This window comes from Diabrotica virgifera, chromosome 3 (assembly GCF_917563875.1).
Source record: "Diabrotica virgifera virgifera chromosome 3, PGI_DIABVI_V3a".
NCBI classification, from domain to species: Eukaryota; Metazoa; Arthropoda; class Insecta; order Coleoptera; family Chrysomelidae; genus Diabrotica; species Diabrotica virgifera.
Window position 1 is genome coordinate 90,744,717 of NC_065445.1, and position 16,930 is coordinate 90,761,646.

Consider the following 16,930-nt stretch of genomic DNA (forward strand, 5'->3'; position numbering starts at 1 on the left):
TTGACTGAAGATTTCTACACATTTAAATCAAAAATTTGAATCACGATATTGTTTAAAGTTTTAAAAAGATTCTGTAATTAAAAAATATTTAAAGTTAAAATAATATTTTATTTTCTACAAACAAAATATGGTGCATGAGTAGGATTTGATTTCTAATTTTATAAAATGCAAAAATTTAAGGCGAAGTATTCCCAGTCTCACTTTTTCATATTTCAGAAGCATTAGACGTTTGTTGACGAGGAACGGTATGGGAACGGTGCGTAGGTGAAGGGGGATCACATGAGCGCTCCCTGGTGTTGAAGGAGCAGAAGTAAAAAAAGTAAATTGTGCCCTCACAGCATTACGTTAAAGTCTGCTTCTTATGCGTCTATATCCGTTGATTAGAGCACACAAAACAGCTCACCAGACTTATCATAAAATCCAACACCAATGGACAAATCTATAATCTATAGGTTATAGATTTTTTGCTATAACAACAAAAGTTTGGCTAGATAAAACTTGGGATTATCTAATACAAAGTTGATCAACTCCATTGAAAGAAAGGTCCTCACAATTTTGTTTAATTCTTCCTGATCAACTAATATCGGCCAAGTAAACTTGACGCAGTTATTTAGTACCCCTTTTCAGGTACCGTCGCCAATCAAGTTTTATCATTTTTAGGTTTTATTTTGCGGGCCAGATAGCTCAGGCGATAGGATGTCTCACTTCCATGCAGGTAGGCCGGCGATCGAATCCCAGCTCCGGCGAGAACATCTAGACATTTTTAAAAATGTCTATAGGCTCCAGATCGACTCAGCCTGAATAAAATGGGTACCTTGGGTAAAGCCAGGGGCAATAGGGGGCGTTCAAGTATTACGTAATGCAATTTTTAAAGATTTTTGACCCCCCTCCCCCTATGTAACGCACCGTACCGTTTTTCTGTACCCTTTCTCCCTAGCTAAACGTTACGTAACAAGTGGCCATTTGAACCTATGTAAATAGAACAATTATGTTGCAAAAAGTACCAGAAAGTCGATAAAATAACTTGACTGTTACATAAATTTTAACGTTACATAAATAAATGTTTTTTTAATACCGCCGTAACGTTTTACAAAACCCCCTCCCCCCAAGCTGCGTTACGTAATAATTGAACGCCCCCTAATAAGCAATTGAAGCATAGCACTGGCCCTCTGTTACCTTCCTTGTATACCGTAGGGCCTAGAAATAGGACTACCCTGCTATATAATTCCAAAGCCCGCGTTAGCGGTATAAAACGGGAGACTATTATTAGGTTTTATTTTTTTTTTCTTCTGATCAAGGATTAAACTAGTCTTTACTCTTAGTATTTTATTGAGTATTTAAAAAGTACATTCATCAGAATTGTTTCAAAGAATAATTAATATTTCTGGCATTAGTGAAAAAAAAGGTTTAAAATAATTTAAAAGGTAGTAAAATAACATACTCGTTTTTTTCTTAGTTTTATTTATCATGTTTTTTAGTTAATCGGCTGCTCACTTGACGTTTGTTGGCATGCTTTAATTTTTTCTCTCGGTCTTTAGTAGCCTTGGCTTGTTGCATGGCTTGCATGATGAGACCATGGCTGCTGTTAGTAGAACTCATGAATACAGCTGGATCAATTACATTTGTATCATCTATATGAACTTTCGGTATGTCAACTAGATTTTTTTCTTCTGATAATACCCCTGGAGCTAGTAGAAGAAAAATTTCCTTAGCCCATTCGGGCAGACCTCTGCTAGAAGCTATATACTGCCAACAAGGGATACCTAAGTGGGCAATGCATCTTCGAAAATATGTGGTAAAATCATCAGCTAGATGATTGAATACCATAGCAGTTGTGTACAACCATATAGTAGGATTTGAGTATGTATTTATATACACCAATACAAGTTTTGCATTTTCATCTACTGAACAAAGTTCGAACACTTTACTATCCTTAGATAGCACAAGTTTTAATTTTGTTCCTACTTTTTCTATTTGAGCTGTATTTTTAGTTTCATAACCATATATTCTTAATACATCGTTCAAAGGATTTATTTCTATCTTTCCTAGCCTTACGTTCTTTTTTTCTTGATTTTCTATTTCATAAGAAAAATCATAAGAATACAAGAATCCATTTGTTGACGAATAAAATGCTTTTAAATCTTCCGGTAAAGAGATGCCGTTATTATGCTCCCAAGTTCTTATATCTATCTGTCTCAATCCTGAGAATCTCTTTAGGGAAAGGTTGGATATATAGGGTGATTTTTCCAGTACCTTTGATAATCCAAGAAGAAGATTTTCATAAAATGAATCTTCGGATACTTTGTCCACAACAAAACCCATTTTCCTGTAAATAGTTTCATAATTAGTTGTCGGCATGGTCATAAAATTTATTGTCAGTTCTTAATGATGCTATTTAAAACTCATAGATTAACGTCAAGAAATAAAGGCATAATTTAAAACAAATTTTGGAAACGTATCCATCTTTTGACAACTATCAACTATATATTTTTGACAAGTACCTATTCATTGTTATAGAAATTGTACTATCAAAATCTAATAGTACAGTACAACATCCCACTACAAAATCACTACATTCATAATAGTAGGGGAGGAAAGTATGCTAAATTTGCAGTTACTCGAGCGTTATGGGACCTATTGGGTTGTGAAGAGTAGGCTCTAAAACCAAAAAAAGTTCATTTGTTTTCCATAAAGTGGGGGACTTTCCATTTTTTAGTTTAATTTTTCATTTCCAACAATCGTTTTTTCTGATTACAGCGTCATCTACCATAATTCGAAAAAAATGTCTCGAATAAAAGTTGCTTATTTTTACGTAAAGAATCCAAATCTGCAATAAAAAATGGCGGCTCCCATTTAGATTTTAAAGTAATCCCCTACCCCACCTCCGTGGGGGATCGTGTTTGGTGCCGTTCGATAGATTTTTCAAAAAATATTAAATACGTGTATTTTGCAGTTTTTCGATTTGATGTTCATTTCGCGAAATATCGCGAGGTTCGTATTTAAAATTTTAAATTTACCCCCCACCAGTCTCCGTGGGGATCGTATTTGCTATCATTCGATAGATTTTTGAAAAATATTGAACACGTATTTTTTAGTTTTTCGATCTGACGTTCATTTCGCGAAATATTCATTATTTTTGTGAAACTGTGACTCACCCATTTCCTTACGCGCAGCTCAAATCGTCAGATTTTTTAAATATACACTATTTTGCATGTACTTAACTTACCTTGTCTTAATCTGGCGATTTCGAGTTTTTCTAAGGGCAGATTTTTGTTTCGGACCTACTTTAACGAACTCCCCTGTATTAAGAGCCAAAATATGGTAGAGGTACATTTACAGGGTACAAGGCAAGGTTTCTCCCCATGTGATAATCAGACGCGCTCGAGTAACTACAAAAATCCCCGCATAGGCTCCCCTACCATAACGCAGTTATTTAAGAATAGGAAAATACATTGATAAGAGGCTGTCAGTCAAAAAGTAGCCGCAAATAGTTTTAATTAGGTAAATTAATAGTAATTAATTTTTGAAAAAAAAATTCGTTCATGACGTAGATGCATGTTTTTATATAAAATTAAAGCAATTTTTTTTCTAATACGATACTTATAAGGTTGCCTGTGAAAAAATGGCCGCAAATTAGGGTTGACAGCTGTTAAAAACGCTAGGTATCAAAGATAAAATTAAACGCCAAAAAGAGCTATCGCGCAACGCCACTGGAAACAGGTCAATGTTTATCTTTGATTTTTTAACGTATATATTGTTATAGCGAAGAAGAAATGTCCAGCCTGCTGCAGCTAGTGGAAGCCGAAAGCAATAGATGTGGTCTCAAGATAAATAAACAAAAATTATGATAGTAGATTATTCAAATTCACTTCAGACAACAGGAGCCTTGGACCAGTTTGAAGTGGTTAACGAGTTCAATTATCTAGGATCCTACATCAGTAATATACAGGATCTTGTGAAACAGAAATACTTAGGAGAATAGGCATGGCCAAAAACGAGTCGATTATCGAAAATCTGGAAAGATCGCTCTCTGTCGAAGAACACCAAAATAAGATTAGTACGTGCCTTAATTTTTCCCATATTTAATTACGGATCCGAAACATGGACAATGAAATCGGACGACAGAAAAAGGATTGACGCCTGTGAAATGTGGTGCTGGAGAAGAATGCTTCGGATCTCATGGACGGAACACAGAACAAATCACTCAATCCTCCAAGAGCTTAATATTCAGACTCGACTTTCCTCTATTTGCCTCTCCACCGTCTTAAAATTTTTCGGCCATATTGCAAGAAGAAGTGATGATAATCTTGAGAGACTTATAATTTCGGGAAACGTTGAAGGGCGCAGAAGTAGAGGTCGCTCACCTACTCGATGGACGGATCAAGTACAGAAAGCCAGTGGAAAAACATTCTCTGAATCCATGAGGGAAGCTCAGGACAGAAGCCGATGGAAAGAGATAGTTGCTCGTATTATAGGGAATCACGACACTCAGCAATGAGGAAACGACTGAGGAGGAGGAGGATATTGTTATAAAACTGTCTTTTACTATTTTATTATTTATGTTTTTAGTCACTAAGTTTAATTTAAATAAAGGAAGACTTACTTATTATTATTTTATTTTACATCACTTATTTATTTAATAGTTACAAATAACTCAAACTAACACATCTAATTTATTTACAAACTCAAATTTATGATTTTACTAACTAAACATAATAATTCCGATAACTAATACATTTCAAATACACTCGATTCGAATATGTACAATAATATTACGCGTCGATCACTGACTGGACTGCTGACGGAATTTCTCCTCTTATATACTTCGGTAGCGTTCGTCCCGAATGCCGTGGTAAGGACTCGTATTCTCTCGTGATGACTAGATTCTTCCATCAGAAATAGGCCAGGCTGTGAGCGGCATATTATAAATAATGTCATATATAGATCATAGATCAATCAAGAGCAGCCTTTTTGAAGATTAGGAAATTTCTGAGTGACCAAAGACTCAATCTGCAAATCCGATATAGAATGGTAACATGTTATATTCATTCTATTCTTCTTGATGGTGCTGAAGTGTGGACTGTTAATATTGACTTAATGAGACAGCTGGAAGCTTTTGAGATGTGGCTTTTTAGAAGAATTTTGAAAATACCATGGCCGATCAAATTACGAACGAAATGTTGTTGGCGGTGTTGCAAAGAAAGGAAAGGGACAGAGAACTTTTGACCACTATCAAAAGGAGAAAAACAGCATATTTGGGGCACTTACTTGTTGCATCTGATTATGAAGGGTAAAATCGAGAGAGAAAAGGAGATCCTGGTAGACGAAAAATACTCTGGCTGAAAAACATCCGCGACTGGACCGGGTTAAACACACAGACGATTTTAAGAAAAGCAGAAGATAGAGACGAATGGACCGTGATAGTGTGACGTCAAAACGTCAAAAAAGTTTCCAAACAAAGCAAAAGTTTGACGTTTATACACGTGATTTGTGTAATAATTTTTAATTTTATTTTGTTTTAACAATCATCTGCACATTTTTTCTAAAGACACAATCCTTGTTAGTCATATCAATCATATTGCTTTTAATTTTATAAATGTCCTTACACAAAATCAAGGATTTACACACTACATAGTACTTACTGCGTTTCTTCAGGTTCTTAACCAGTCCTACTTGGAAATATGGTGAGAAATATACTATAAATATTGATTACAATCACATCACGGGTACCCAACACATTACCATTTTGTAAAAATTAAACATCGTACAAGCAATATATTCCAAAATTATAAAAACTAAAACAAACACCACGTGTGAATTTTTGCTTTGTTTGGAAACTTTCAGAAAAGAAAACATTGATTTGACGTCACGACTATCATGGTCCATTTGCAATGATTAGGTATAGCTAACCTTCATTAGTGGAGTCGGTAATAAAAGAAGAAGCAGGAGATCATACTAGTGACGTTAACCATCTGGCGTGATGACCATGACCAATCGATGGTTTTTTTAAATGGGAATAAAATAGGGTCATGTGCTAGTTCATTTGAAAGTGTATTCAATTATCTATTCAGTCCTAAGTCAGACGAAATGGAGGAGGAGAAAGGATGAATCGAACAATGGCAAATACCTTTCCGAAGCTTTATCCGAACATCAAAGATATTGGAATCAGTAGGTACATTTATTTGTTTCTGATATTTTATATATTGGTACTATTGGCCAAAACCCCGCATGGTTGTTGTTTGATCGTAAATTACTTTTGCGGAATGCAATCTTCAGTTATTTGGAAGCTATTTATTTGTGGCATTTATGTAATTTTATTGACGTTTCGACTTCCACTTCTGTCGTTGTTATCAAAATACAAAACATTATTAAAAGTTAAATTGCGGCTGATCTTCAGTTTGGCTGCAAATATTCCCAAGGAAACGTTGCTGATGAAGAATATACGTCGACCAAATAAAGTAAGAATAAACAACCTATACGACCTTGCTTAACAATTTTTTCAGATATCATCAGTCGTTTTGAGTCCACTGCTGAACATAGGCCTCTCGTAAATATAATTCCATTGCATCCGATCTTGAGTACCCTTGAGTACCAGTTATGCTGGATGCGCTTGATGTCGTCCAACCACCTTGTTGGAGGACGTCCTCGATTACGATAAGCATCGTATCTACTCTCCGTTTCAAATGTTAGAATCAGTATGGTCGTATATTGCAATCGGGTTTGCCATTATGTGATTTATCATAAATAAATCCTCTTTTAGTATTCCAGAGCAGTTAACAGCGATAATCCTCTAGAAGTACCTGCCCAATACTACCTTTCACGGCCGCTGCCGTGAAGAGCGGCAACCTTGTCAAAAGAACTCTCATTTAGTTAGCATAGGGCTATCCCTGTACGGGGTCCGGACAAATAATCCCCGGACAAATAATCCCGGACAAATAATCCCGGACAAAAAATCCCCACAAATTATCCCTGGCATAGCCACCTTTACTTTACAAGCCATGAAGTTGAAACTTGGCAACATCTAAGCGTAGACCGGTTAATTCTGACAGTTCTCATTTATTTTTAAATGTTTTTAAATAATATTCACTGTATTTACAGAAAAACTCAAACATTTTACAATATTTAGTGCTCCAAATTATAAAGAATATTAAAAGGTATGTATTAAGATGATTTTAGTTCAATATAATATATTTTTATATAATATATTTTATAGTATAATATATTTTTATATAAACTTACGTGCATATAGAAATGCGTCCACTTAGAAGTGTATAAATTGGATGAACCAACCCAGTTATATATTTGTGGATATGTGGCTCATCAAATTCATAAAAGTAAAAACTATTGTGAACATTTCAAACAGCTTGTTTTCTGCAATAAAGGAGAGACAACTGGAGCAGATTACTACGATTATTTGCAGAGAGATGGTTTGTGCTTAGCAACAGACTCAGTAAAATTTATTTACCTATTATCATCTTTGCTCAACATTCGAATTTATTATAAATAGTCCCAATCTTGAAAAATTATTTTTGCAACACAATTGTCACCTGAAGCTGTTATCATGTTTGGTAATGAAAAGTTTACAACATGAAGGCTTTCATTTAAATTTTGAATTTGAGTGCGAATGTGGGGAAAATGCCTTCAAAGTTTATTCTGCTATTATAAAAATTATGTGTAATATTGTTTTAAATAATTATACAAAAAACAAAAATAGCAGCCATCAAAGTGATGAATTTTCAAAAAAGTATAAAAAGAAAAGTAATGCTAAGGGGAATAACAAAAAAAGAAAGTTATCGACTCTAAACCCCAACACTTCACATCAAACCATGTGAGAAATTGTTGTTATAGTTATTTCTAGCGATATTTGTATATAATTTAAAATAAGATATTATTTATTTAAAATAAAGTATTTTACACATATTATTGTTATTGGTTTTTTTTCGTATAATAATAATAATAATATATTAAAACCCAACTATAGACTCTGGTTTTCTTAATAACATTCTGTTTTTTTTTTATTATTTCGCTTATGTTGGATAATAAAAAAAGTTAGCTACTTTAAGAACTAGATTTTTGTTCTTTATCAAATCAGGGTGTTTCTAAATAAGTGCAAAAAACTTTAAAGGGAAAGGAACAAAATGCAAAATTTTGACGCCTGTCAAAATTTTCAGTGTATTTTAAATGCAATCATTTTTTTCGAATCCTGAGAAAACTAATAAGTATTTTTGAAAAATTTAAACGCTGAATAAAAGATTACTTTATTACCGAGGGCCGAAAGTCCCTTATAATGAATGAAAAGTTGTTTTTGAATGACATATTTGAAACTAAAAATCACACTAAATTTTCTTAATTTTTCGCCCTTGTAACTTATTAAAATAAACAGAGAAGTTTTCAGTGACTTTCGGCCCTCGGTCCTAACGTAATCTTTCATTCTGCGTTTAAATTTTTGAAAAATACTCATTAGTTTTCTTAGGATTTGAAAAAAATGAATCCCATGTATATTCTTGTTATTGGTTTTTTTTTTGTATAATAAACGTTACTTACAAGGAAGTACTTTTAATTTTATTTTGTACAAACTTCTAATTAATAATATTTTCTTGTTCGACTCAAAAAATACTATAAATTTTACCAGAATTTCTACTTTAAAATTGTGTTTTCAAAAGCGGTAGTCCGAAAGTCGGACTACGCACGTCATCAATTGCGATGTTGCCTTTTTCTCTTCATGGCTTGTTAAGTAAAGGTGTCTATGTCCCTGGGCAAAAAATCCCCGAACAAAAAAATCCCCGGACAAATAATCCCCGGACAAAAAATCCCCACAAAAAATCCCGGACAAATAATCCCCACAATTTTTTTTGGACAAAATATCCCCACAAAAAATGGCGAACATAATATCCCCAAGATATATTTGCTGCCGAATAGTATGTATGTATACACCGTTCTTAGGCGTCAACGCCCTTCGGTAGGGATCTATGGAGGAGTATCACCAAGCCGGAAGCCCTTATCCCTTCCCGTACCGCTCCTCCATAGGTCGATCAGACGCCAGTTTATTCCAGACCAAGCCGTAGACTCTATTGAGTTTTATACTACGGCGTTGGCCTTTTATAAATTTCATGACCTAGCTGAGGCTCGAACCAGCGACCGCAAATCGCAAATCCACTAAACTTGTCGATCGACTGAGCCCCAGCTAACTGGACCGTCAAGACCGAAAGTTTTCCCGAAATTTTACCAAATTTAGAATTATAATTCCATGCCGAAACCTTCAAATTTTACATGACAAAAGAATGTGAGTTTTTTCAACAATCTTTCATAGCTGCTCGGGGAGAGCCCAGATGGGACAAGGTCTGTAGGACGGCCTAGAAAAAGGTGGAAAGATGCAGTCAGAGAAGATCTGGAGAAAATGTGAGTGAGACAATGGGAAATAGTGGCACAGGACCGACAAGCATGGAAAGCAATAGTAAACGCGGTAAAGACTCTCGAATAGTTATAACGACATTGATGGTGATGATTTGTCCTAGCTTAGAAATCTGGCAACATGTGTCAGCCAGTTCCATTTTAACATTGTAATTCTTTGAACTGCGTCCTTAATACAAGTTTTTCTCCTAACTATGTTATTTAAAACTCTGTCTCTGAGGGATATATTCAACATTGACATCTCCATTATTGCTCGCTGTGCCACTTGTATTTTATTGATTACTTTTCTTCTTTTCTGGTAAGGGTCAATGTTTCTGCTCCATACGCTAGAACTGATGGGTGTATACATTGATTAAGGACCTTCCTTTTCAAGCACATGGGAATATCTGATCTAAAGACTTTCCTCAGTTTTCCATAAGCCGCCCGTGCCAGTCCTATTCTCCTGTTTAACACTGTTGTTTGATTATCTCTTCCTAATTTATCTAATCTCGTGGCATAGATATTGTTCAAGTTGTGTGCCATTATACAGGGTGTTTCATTATTAATTGTCCATATAGTAACTGGAGAAACCTTAGCACAAAATACGAAGTTTTAACCTAAAACGCTTAAATAAAATGTGGTTCCTTACTGAGTTACAGGGTGTTTTATCTAAAAATTTAAAAAGTATTTTTGCTCAGCATTTTAAAATTATTCGACGTATCCTTTTCATACTTGGCAGAAAGTGCGACTACTATACACCCTACTAAATTATGATAAACAAACGTTTATAGTTACTACCAGAGGCGTACGACAGGGGAGGGGATAGTGAATGGTTGACCCTTCTCAAATTCTACGCCACTGGAGGAATTACTATTCTAGTGCCATTTTTAGATTTATTAATACTTTCTACGTACATAATATACTCTTCATTGGTAACGATAAAGTCATTAGTTTTCGAGATATTTGAAGTTAAATATGAAACGGCACAGTAATTTTGATTAATTTACGATATGATTCATATGATTAAAATTTAAAAATAATTTGTACCCAGTACTTTAAAACTATTTGGCGTATCCTTATCATACTTGGCAGAAAGTGTAGGTACTGTACACCCTACTAAATTAAGATAAATAAACGTTTCTAGCTACTACCAGAGGCGTACGGCAGGGGATAGTGGCTGGTTGACCCTTCTCAAATTCTACGCCACTGACGAAATTGCTATTTTCGTGTAATTTTTTGATTTTCCAATAATTTTTATGTAAATAATATACTCTTCATTCGTAACGATAAAATGATTAGTTTTCGAGATATTTGAAATTAAAAATGAAGCGACACAATATAATTAATCAAAATAACCGTGTCGTTTCATTTTTAACTTCAAATATCTCGAAAATTAATGACTATATCATTACGAATGAAGGGTATATTATTTTCAGAGAAAGTATTGGAGAATACAAAAATTGAACTAAAATAGCAATTCCGCCAGTGGCGTAGAATTTGGAAAGGGTCAACCATTTACTTTCCCCCGTCGTACGCCTCTGGTAATAGCCAGAAACGCTTGTTTAACATAATTTAGTATTTTGTATAGCACCTATACTTGCTGCCAAGTATGAAAAGGATACGTCGAATAGTTTTAAAATTCTGAGCAAAAATAATTTTTAAATTTTTAGATAAAACACCCTGTAACTCAGTAAGGAACCACATTTTATTTAGGTGTTTTAGGTTAAATCTTCGTATTTTGTGCTAAGGATTTTCCAGTTACTATATGGACAATTATTAATGAAACACCCTGTATATTAGTTGAGATGTTTTTGGCCAGTACAAGCTTGGCCAGCCAACAAAATTCAGATAGCAAGTGATAAAATGACAGATCAATACTCGATTGACGAATGGAAATTTCTAACTTGTCAGGATAATAATCCACAATATCGTGGTCTTTAATAAGAAGGTCCATATTAAATTCTTCTTCTTCTTTTTGTATAGATGACTTTGTCTGTTTTTGAAGTTATACTTCTTTAGGCACGAGGGTGAATTTTTACATTCCTGGGCGCATGCGCACACCGACAGTATGGTATTAGTCGCTACATCTTTTAAGTTATGTAGCGCAAATAAGGTGTGCGTGAAAAGAATATATTATTAATGTTTTTAGTAAATATATTTATTATAATTTTTATGTCTGTGGATTTGTCTTCCTCCTAATAAGTGTTATTGGAAATGTTTATTTTCAATTAATGTATCTGTCACTGTGATTGTAATTATGTCCGAGAAATGATCGACTGAATACAAAAACGGTGGTAGCTGATCGGTAGAGCATTCGCCTAGGGATCGAGAGGTCCCCTGTTCAAATCCGGACAAAGTCATATCCTTTTTTTTTAATTTTTGGTATTCTTTTTGTTCTTTCTAAAATTAGTTTAATATTTAAATACAATACAAAAAACTGTTTAAAGTAGATAGGGTAAGTGCACTAGTAATGGACACCCAAGAGAAAATTTTGTACTATTTTTATTCGTTCTAATGAAGTATTTGACTTACAATTTTTTTTACTGTGCTAGGATACTAAGAAAGGTATATACTTTCATATACATCCAAGTAAATAACTAAAAAAAAATTGTTTTTCCAAAAAAATATTTTTTGCTACACAAATGCCAAAATCGCCAGTAATGGTCACAAAAACTCTAGTGATGGACTCTCGATAATTTAGTAATGGACACTTTATCAAATATATTTTTATATAAGCTTTTCACTGCGTTACATTGCTGAAATTTTTAACAACCATTCAAAAAAAACATAGCAAAATGTAAACTTATGTCCCATGGGCGTAGCCGGGGGGGTTTCGGGTTTCAACCCCCCCCCTAAAAGTTAAATATTAAGATTTATAAAATTTTTCTTATGAATATAAGGGTTATTTTATGTACTTTTTGTCGTTTTATTTTCTTAAACCCCTCCCGAAACTAAAACCTGGCTACGCCCGTGATGTCCTACAAAAAAATGTTTCACTTAAAAATTGTATAACGCACTTTAAAGAAAACTAGATAGTTCTGGTACTGAGTAATAACCCCGTTTGCCTTTAACTAATGGTTCCTTTATAATCTTTTTAATGTCCTCATAAAAATAAAATAATACATCTTCTTTTTCTGGCCATTTCCAGTCATAGCCTGCTTTTTCCATTGACGAAACTTCTGCTCCTTCCTGGTTAGCTTTTATCACTTTTCCTAGAACAAAGAAAAATTTTGATCATTAAAACATAATTCTGTTAGGAGACGGAAACAACAAATATATTATAGTTATAGAATGTTACCTGGATAAAGATTTCCATTGTATTTGATAATAACAAAATCTCCATCATGAATATTCTTGATCGTATAATTTTCAACATCACTCGCATCTAGATCTTCATCACAGTAAGGAACATCATCGGCAGAAGATTCAGATTCGCTTATTACTTTTCTCTTTACTGCAGGCTTTTTTATTTTAATTTGTGATTGTTTTGAAGGGCCACTTTTAGACGTTATATTATCATAATGGGCCCTGTAAAGTGTAGTGGATACACCTGCTGGAAATATTTTTCGTTTTCTTTTGGGTGGTTCTTTTTCATGAGTCTTAGGAAAAATGAGACATTTTTTGAAAGGAGTGCTAACCACATATCCTTGGTCTTCTTTGTCCTTATACAGCGCAACGTTTTCTAATTTATCCGGTGAAAGAAATGACTCTGAAACATTTAGTGAAGTAGTACTTTTATCTTGTAAAATAGTGCTGTTCCCGTTCTGTGACTGTTCTTCATTTGGAAGAATTACACTCTCTTCTCTATGCTTACCGTTTGGAGTTGAAGTTGACGCTGTTGGAACTGAAAACGATATTGACATTTCTTCATTTCCTTCCATTAAGTTAGAGTCATCCTCCCCAGTGACATGTTTATGTTTATTTGTTACTAATAAAGCTTCATTTTTAAATTCTGCCCAAACCTCATAAAGTTTCTTAAATTGTAAGTCTCCCTTCCAGTCATCTTTATTGTCGAAATTTGTTCTGAAATGATTCAATTCAAGTGGTGGTATTGTCCACATTTTCTAAAACCGTTGCGTATTGTACTTTCCGTTGCATATTTTTTAAAAACCGTACTTAGAATGGTTGCAAATGTATACTTTGTTACATCCTTCGGAAAGTTTTCAAATTTCCATGTTCTTACTATTGTCTGCCAACCAGTTTTTAAAGGTTTAAAAATTGAAACATCGGCTGGTTGGAGAATATGAGTGGCGTTGGGGAAAAGAGCAACCAGGATGATACCACTTGCTTCACATAATTCGCTGACTTGTTTAGTTAGATGGGACCTATGTCCATCCACGAAAAACAAAACAGGTTGTGGTATATTTTTTTCTTTGAGATAGGGCAAAAAATGGTTGCCGATATACTCATAAAATACTTCCGAGTTCATCCATCCGGAGTCTGATCGTCCCACTGCCAATTCTGGTGGTGCAGAATTAACTATATCCTTTGGTATTTTTTTGTACGGATATATGACCATTGGTGGAACTGTGATACCATCGGCTGAAAAACAGGCCATAACAGTTATTTGCTCTTTTTCTGCATTAGATTTTCTCTCATAAAAGTCTTCTTCCAATTTCGCCGGCCCAAGGACAATACCAGATTTAGGATCAAGGCTAAACCCGGTTTCGTCTGCATTGTATATCCTATTTGGGTATTTTAGTATGTCAATCATACCTTCTTCTTTTAAATAGTTTTCAATTTCATTAAACCATTTTTCTATATCAGCTTTAGAGACGGCAGCTCTTGATTTTGTAATAGACTCTGCTCTTCGTTTTTTTATCTCAGGATGTCTTCGAAGAAAAGCAGCGAACCAAGTTTTCCCGGGCATCCCATCTTTAAAAACAGTCGACCTCCCAGTTTCTTTCATAATTTTATGCACCGTGGAGAGTAGATTTGTTGCATTAACAGGAAAGCCCTTTCTGTCCATAGACAAGATCCAATTAGCTAATAATTTCTCTTCGCCTTCTGAAAGAATAGTTTTAGGACCCATTTTTCGTTTAAGACAATTGTTTTCAAGTCTACGCTTTAAGGTTGTTCTAGGAACACAAAATTCTTTAGCTGCACATTTTTTGGACATGCCTTCATTTTTTACTGCGTCTATAGCAAGGCTCATTTTATCTTCCGTCCATTTAAAAAAAGGCCTTTTCTTTCCTCTCTGGGTATCCATGTCTATAATAATAAGAAATTACAGGTTACTTTAAATTCTTTAAAGCTCTAAATTCGAAATGGATAAAGAGACCATTAATAAATGATTGTATTTTAACGATGGCCACCCATAATCAAAAACCTCCACAATGATGTATTAAGCAAACAAACATAAATAAAAAAATAACACATAATTTTTAAAGCGCTAAATGGATCGAATATATTGGTGACCATTAATAGATCATTTTATTTTAGAAATGGACACCCGTGGTGACCATTTCTAAATTTCTAACAGAATTTTCATTCAGTAATGGTCACCCATGATCAAAAACTTTCATAATAATGTTTTTAGTAAATATGAATAAAAAATACAAAGTACTTACCCTTTAAATGTGTAACAACACAAAATAAATATATAAATTTCAATAATACGTTCACGGCACTAATTTCAACCCAACGACTACACAACTTGTCTGATAGATCAAAACAAACTGATTTTTGGCGCGCCAAAGTTTTACGCATGACAGTTAGTCAAAAACCATTGTCAGATGGGGCAGAGTTCGTCCTTGTATTATGGATAGTATAATCAACAGGGTAATGTAAAAATGTGCGGTAAAATGTAATAAGAAATGAATATAATGACGTTAATTGGCTTAAGGTGACCATTACTAGCGGTATGTCCATTACTGGTGCACTTACCCTAGGTAGGTATATTGATTTCGTTGAAATCATAATATATGAAGTTAGATTAGGTATATTATAATAGAAGTATAACTTCTTACGTGCGTACAAAGTACACACACATTCTTTTTTCAATGTGCCTCTAGTAAGTTGTCGTTCCATGGTTTTCGTAGTCTTCCCACTGATCGTCTTCCTATTGGGGAACCGTCTCTCGCTGTCCTGACTACTCTATTTGTTGTCATTCGGCTTATGTGGTCATTCCATTCTATTCTTCTGTTCCTTACCCAGTTATTAATGTTATCCACCTTGCATCTCCGTCGTATATGCGTATATCTGCACTTCTAGCTCTGTCCCATAGAGTCTTACCATCGATTTTTCGAAGGGTTTTCATCTCCGCTGCTTCGAGCAATCTTTTTGTCCTCTCTGTGTCGGGTCGTATTTCTGCCGCGTATGTCATTATTGGTCTGATGACTGTTTTGTAAATTCTGCCTTTCATTTCTTTTCCGATATTTTTATTTCTCCATATATTGTGTCATTCAGGCAACCTGCGGCTCTGTTTGCTCTATTCACTTGATCTTCCACTTCTGTTTCGAGCCTTCCGTAGCTAGATAGTGTGATGCCTAGGTATTTAAACTCCATCACTTGTTTTATTATGTGACCTTCCAGCTCCAATTTACATCTTGTTGGATCTGCAGTTATAACCATCCATTTTGTCTTTTTTGGGGAAATTAACATGTTAAATTTTCTGGCGGTTATATTAAATTGGTGCAGCCATATGATGTAAATCATCCATATTAAATTAAAAAGAGAAATTGCATTTACAAGAGAAAAAATTAATACACAATGACGTAGGTGTTTATACGTAGTAAAATCTTCTATGTATGTCTAACGTAGACAACCAACTGTACAGCATATTGTATAATTGTTACTCTAACATAAAATATTAGACAAACTTTTAAAGAGTAATTTCTTAATAATATTATAAATATAATTTTGCAACTTGCGAAAACTTTTTAAATTTCTATTTTAAAAAATTATCATGCATTTTCCATTTATTAAAAAAATATTTATATGAAATTGTAAACTTAAAAAGAAAATAAAATTAACCCACCTTATCAAATAAACTTTTATCTTTTATTATTGGGCATTTTACGTATTTTCTTTATTTAATATCCTGGGCCAACTGCAATGCATATTATTAAACTAACTTATCTCAGTTTAATTTTGTCAAATTTGATCTTTAAAAGATGATAGATTTATCAATGCTGATGTTACTTTGTGCGATTGCCACGGGGCGGTATTTATTATTTCAATACTTTCGCAAGAATTGGTTGAAAATAAATCAATAAGAAGTGAGGCGGGCAAATTCAAACACTGCAGCCAACAAGTCGGCGCGCTCGCAAACGCGTGCGCTACTGCATTTTGTATGACAGAGCTATGTTGCCAATTCTTCGCGCATTATCTTTTGAAAAAACATTAATTTTGTAAATTTTGGAATTTGCAAAAAAGGAAATCAATATAATTTTTATCGTTAATATAATAGGTATTCATATCTTCTCACTATTTGATGATTATTATAAATTTATAATGTTGTGACTTTTGCAGCCTTTGAGGGTTAATTTCGTACATATCACAGGGTGTCATAAGTTTTTTTGTAATTCAAAGAATATAA

General features: G+C 34.1%; 2 protein-coding genes across 2 annotated transcripts; both read right to left on the minus strand.

Annotated features, from left to right (window-relative positions):
* Positions 1-1,311: 1,311 nt before the first annotated feature.
* Positions 1,312-16,565, minus strand: LOC126881917 (tubulin polyglutamylase complex subunit 2). The gene is made up of 2 exons (XM_050646651.1): positions 16,370-16,565; positions 1,312-2,326 (listed from the first exon to the last, which is right to left on the minus strand). The coding sequence occupies exon 2, from the start codon at positions 2,320-2,322 to the stop codon at positions 1,459-1,461; it is 864 nt and encodes a 287-aa protein (XP_050502608.1). The 5' UTR covers positions 2,323-2,326; positions 16,370-16,565; the 3' UTR covers positions 1,312-1,458.
* LOC126881916 (uncharacterized) lies at positions 12,084-14,771 on the minus strand. Its single transcript, XM_050646650.1, has 2 exons — positions 12,689-14,771; positions 12,084-12,602 (listed from the first exon to the last, which is right to left on the minus strand). The coding sequence occupies exons 1-2, from the start codon at positions 13,449-13,451 to the stop codon at positions 12,409-12,411; spliced, it is 957 nt and encodes a 318-aa protein (XP_050502607.1). The 5' UTR covers positions 13,452-14,771; the 3' UTR covers positions 12,084-12,408.
* Positions 16,566-16,930: the final 365 nt, after the last annotated feature.

Coding starts and splice junctions, on each gene's coding strand:
- LOC126881917 (XM_050646651.1), bottom strand. CDS start 2,322: ATGGGTTTTGTTGTGGACAAAGTATCCGAAGATTCATTTTATGAAAAT.
- LOC126881916 (XM_050646650.1), bottom strand. CDS start 13,451: ATGTGGACAATACCACCACTTGAATTGAATCATTTCAGAACAAATTTC. Junction 12,603..12,688: donor CAATGGAAATCTTTATCCAG/GTAACATTCTAT, acceptor TCTTTGTTCTAG/GAAAAGTGATAAAAGCTAAC.